The sequence below is a fragment of the Pundamilia nyererei genome, unplaced genomic scaffold (assembly GCF_000239375.1).
Source record: "Pundamilia nyererei isolate P.nyererei 1_Seehausen unplaced genomic scaffold, PunNye1.0 scaffold00668, whole genome shotgun sequence".
NCBI classification, from domain to species: domain Eukaryota; kingdom Metazoa; phylum Chordata; class Actinopteri; order Cichliformes; family Cichlidae; genus Pundamilia; species Pundamilia nyererei.
In genome coordinates this window covers 51,355-52,926 of record NW_005188069.1, presented here as the reverse complement: position 1 = coordinate 52,926, position 1,572 = coordinate 51,355, and the positions used below count along the sequence as shown (strand labels likewise).

General features: G+C 46.9%; 1 protein-coding gene across 1 annotated transcript in view; it reads left to right on the top strand.

The window, feature by feature from the left end:
* Positions 1-374, top strand: part of LOC102209064 (interferon-induced very large GTPase 1-like) — a 37,322-nt gene extending 36,948 nt beyond the window's left edge. Inside the window, exon 3 of the mRNA XM_005754805.1 lies at positions 225-374. Coding sequence (XP_005754862.1) covers positions 225-374 — 150 coding nt within the window. The remainder of the gene's footprint in view (positions 1-224) is intronic.
* The last annotated feature ends 1,198 nt before the right edge of the window (positions 375-1,572 follow it).

The window sequence follows — 1,572 nt, the reverse complement described above, 5'->3', positions numbered from 1 at the left end:
CTTAATGGCTTAATGCTTAGCCTTTAAAGTTGCCTCGAGCCTGGTACACTCCAGAAGCTAACTAGGCTAAGATTAGAGGGCCCTCTTTGACCGATGGTGTATGGCCTGTAAAGCTGCAGACCTAGTTTCGGTACGGGAGAATTCTCATTGAGGAATTTAAAAACTGCATCTCCGAGTGGATGGCAGTGTATCTGAATGAACAGAAGGTTTTCTCATTACAGCAGGCTGCAACACTGGCTGATGAGTTTGCCCTCATCCATAAAACCAGTGTCATTAAGCATGACCGACGCGATGCCTCAGTGAAGGTTAGTGATGTGCCACCTGCACAGTACCCAAAGAGTGAGGTACTTGTGTCCCATCCCAAGGCAAAATGAAAGTGTTTTTTCTGTTTCAAGTCTGGCCATTTAGTTGCAAATTGTAAGACCTACAAACAGAAACGGTCAGTCTCGAGGGCTAGGAGTGTGCCTGCTAACAATGCTAATGGAGGCATGGTTTCAAGATCCAGAATACAGCTCTGTTTCTTTTGCCACAAACCTGGCCACCTGATTGCTCACTGTTCAAAAGCCAACTCAAAGCAAAATTTATCTGCTTTCAAAAGAGTGAACTGTGGTTTACAAACAGACAAGGTTGCCAGTCATAGGCAACAATTGGAGCATAATTGCTCAGTGGTGTCATTTGTGGAATGTCAGAGGTCGACTAATTCTGAGCTGCCACCTGTTGATCATCGTCCAGATGACCTACAGTGTGACAGATTGTGTGCGACACAACCATTCCAACCTGCACCTCTGGCTAACCAGCATGCCTTTCGCCATGACCTAGCGAAGAAGCATCAGAGAAGTGTTGCTGTAAGGCCTTCTAGCTGCCTGACGGGTTCCCCGTATGTGATGGCTCAAAAAACATCTGGCTGTCACTTGGGACACTATGTTGAGGGACTTGAGCCAACCCCATTCAGTGTTGTCAACCCATCAAAAAGGTCTTGGCAGATTTGGCAGGCTATGCCTAACCGTTATTATGGTGCATGGGTGATAGATTTAAGATTTGTGTAGGACATTCTGTGACAAACCACTGGTTTGTATTTATGGGAGGGGGTGTTACCTCCTGAAACTGCCCTTGTGTGGGTGTGGTGTTTTTTCTCCGCCTCCTCCTCTCTCTCTGCCCCTGCCTTCTCCTTTAGGACACACCTGCTGCTCATCTGCCCTCGTTTACCACCAATTACCCTCAGAGGTGATATAAGCTGGAGGAGAGCAGTGTGGGTGTGGGAGAGGCTTCCGGTGGATTTCCTCTGTGCTGGGCAGTGTGTGATACTGGTCTAGGTATGGAAAAGGCCTGCTGTGTGTGACCAGCCCCACAGTGCGTGGCTCTTTGTGAGTAGTTCTTAACTGAGCGGTGGTTTCCCTTAAGTGATGGCGGCCTGCATTATTTTGTTTGGCCTGCCTGGTTATTGTTAATAGCAGCTTTGCTGTCTTTTTCTGTTGAAGCGTTATAGTTTTCTTTGTTGAAGTGGTCACTATCTCTTTGGGTTGACCTGTCTGATTTATCATTAAAGCAGCAGTGCGGTCTCTTTTTTTTTTT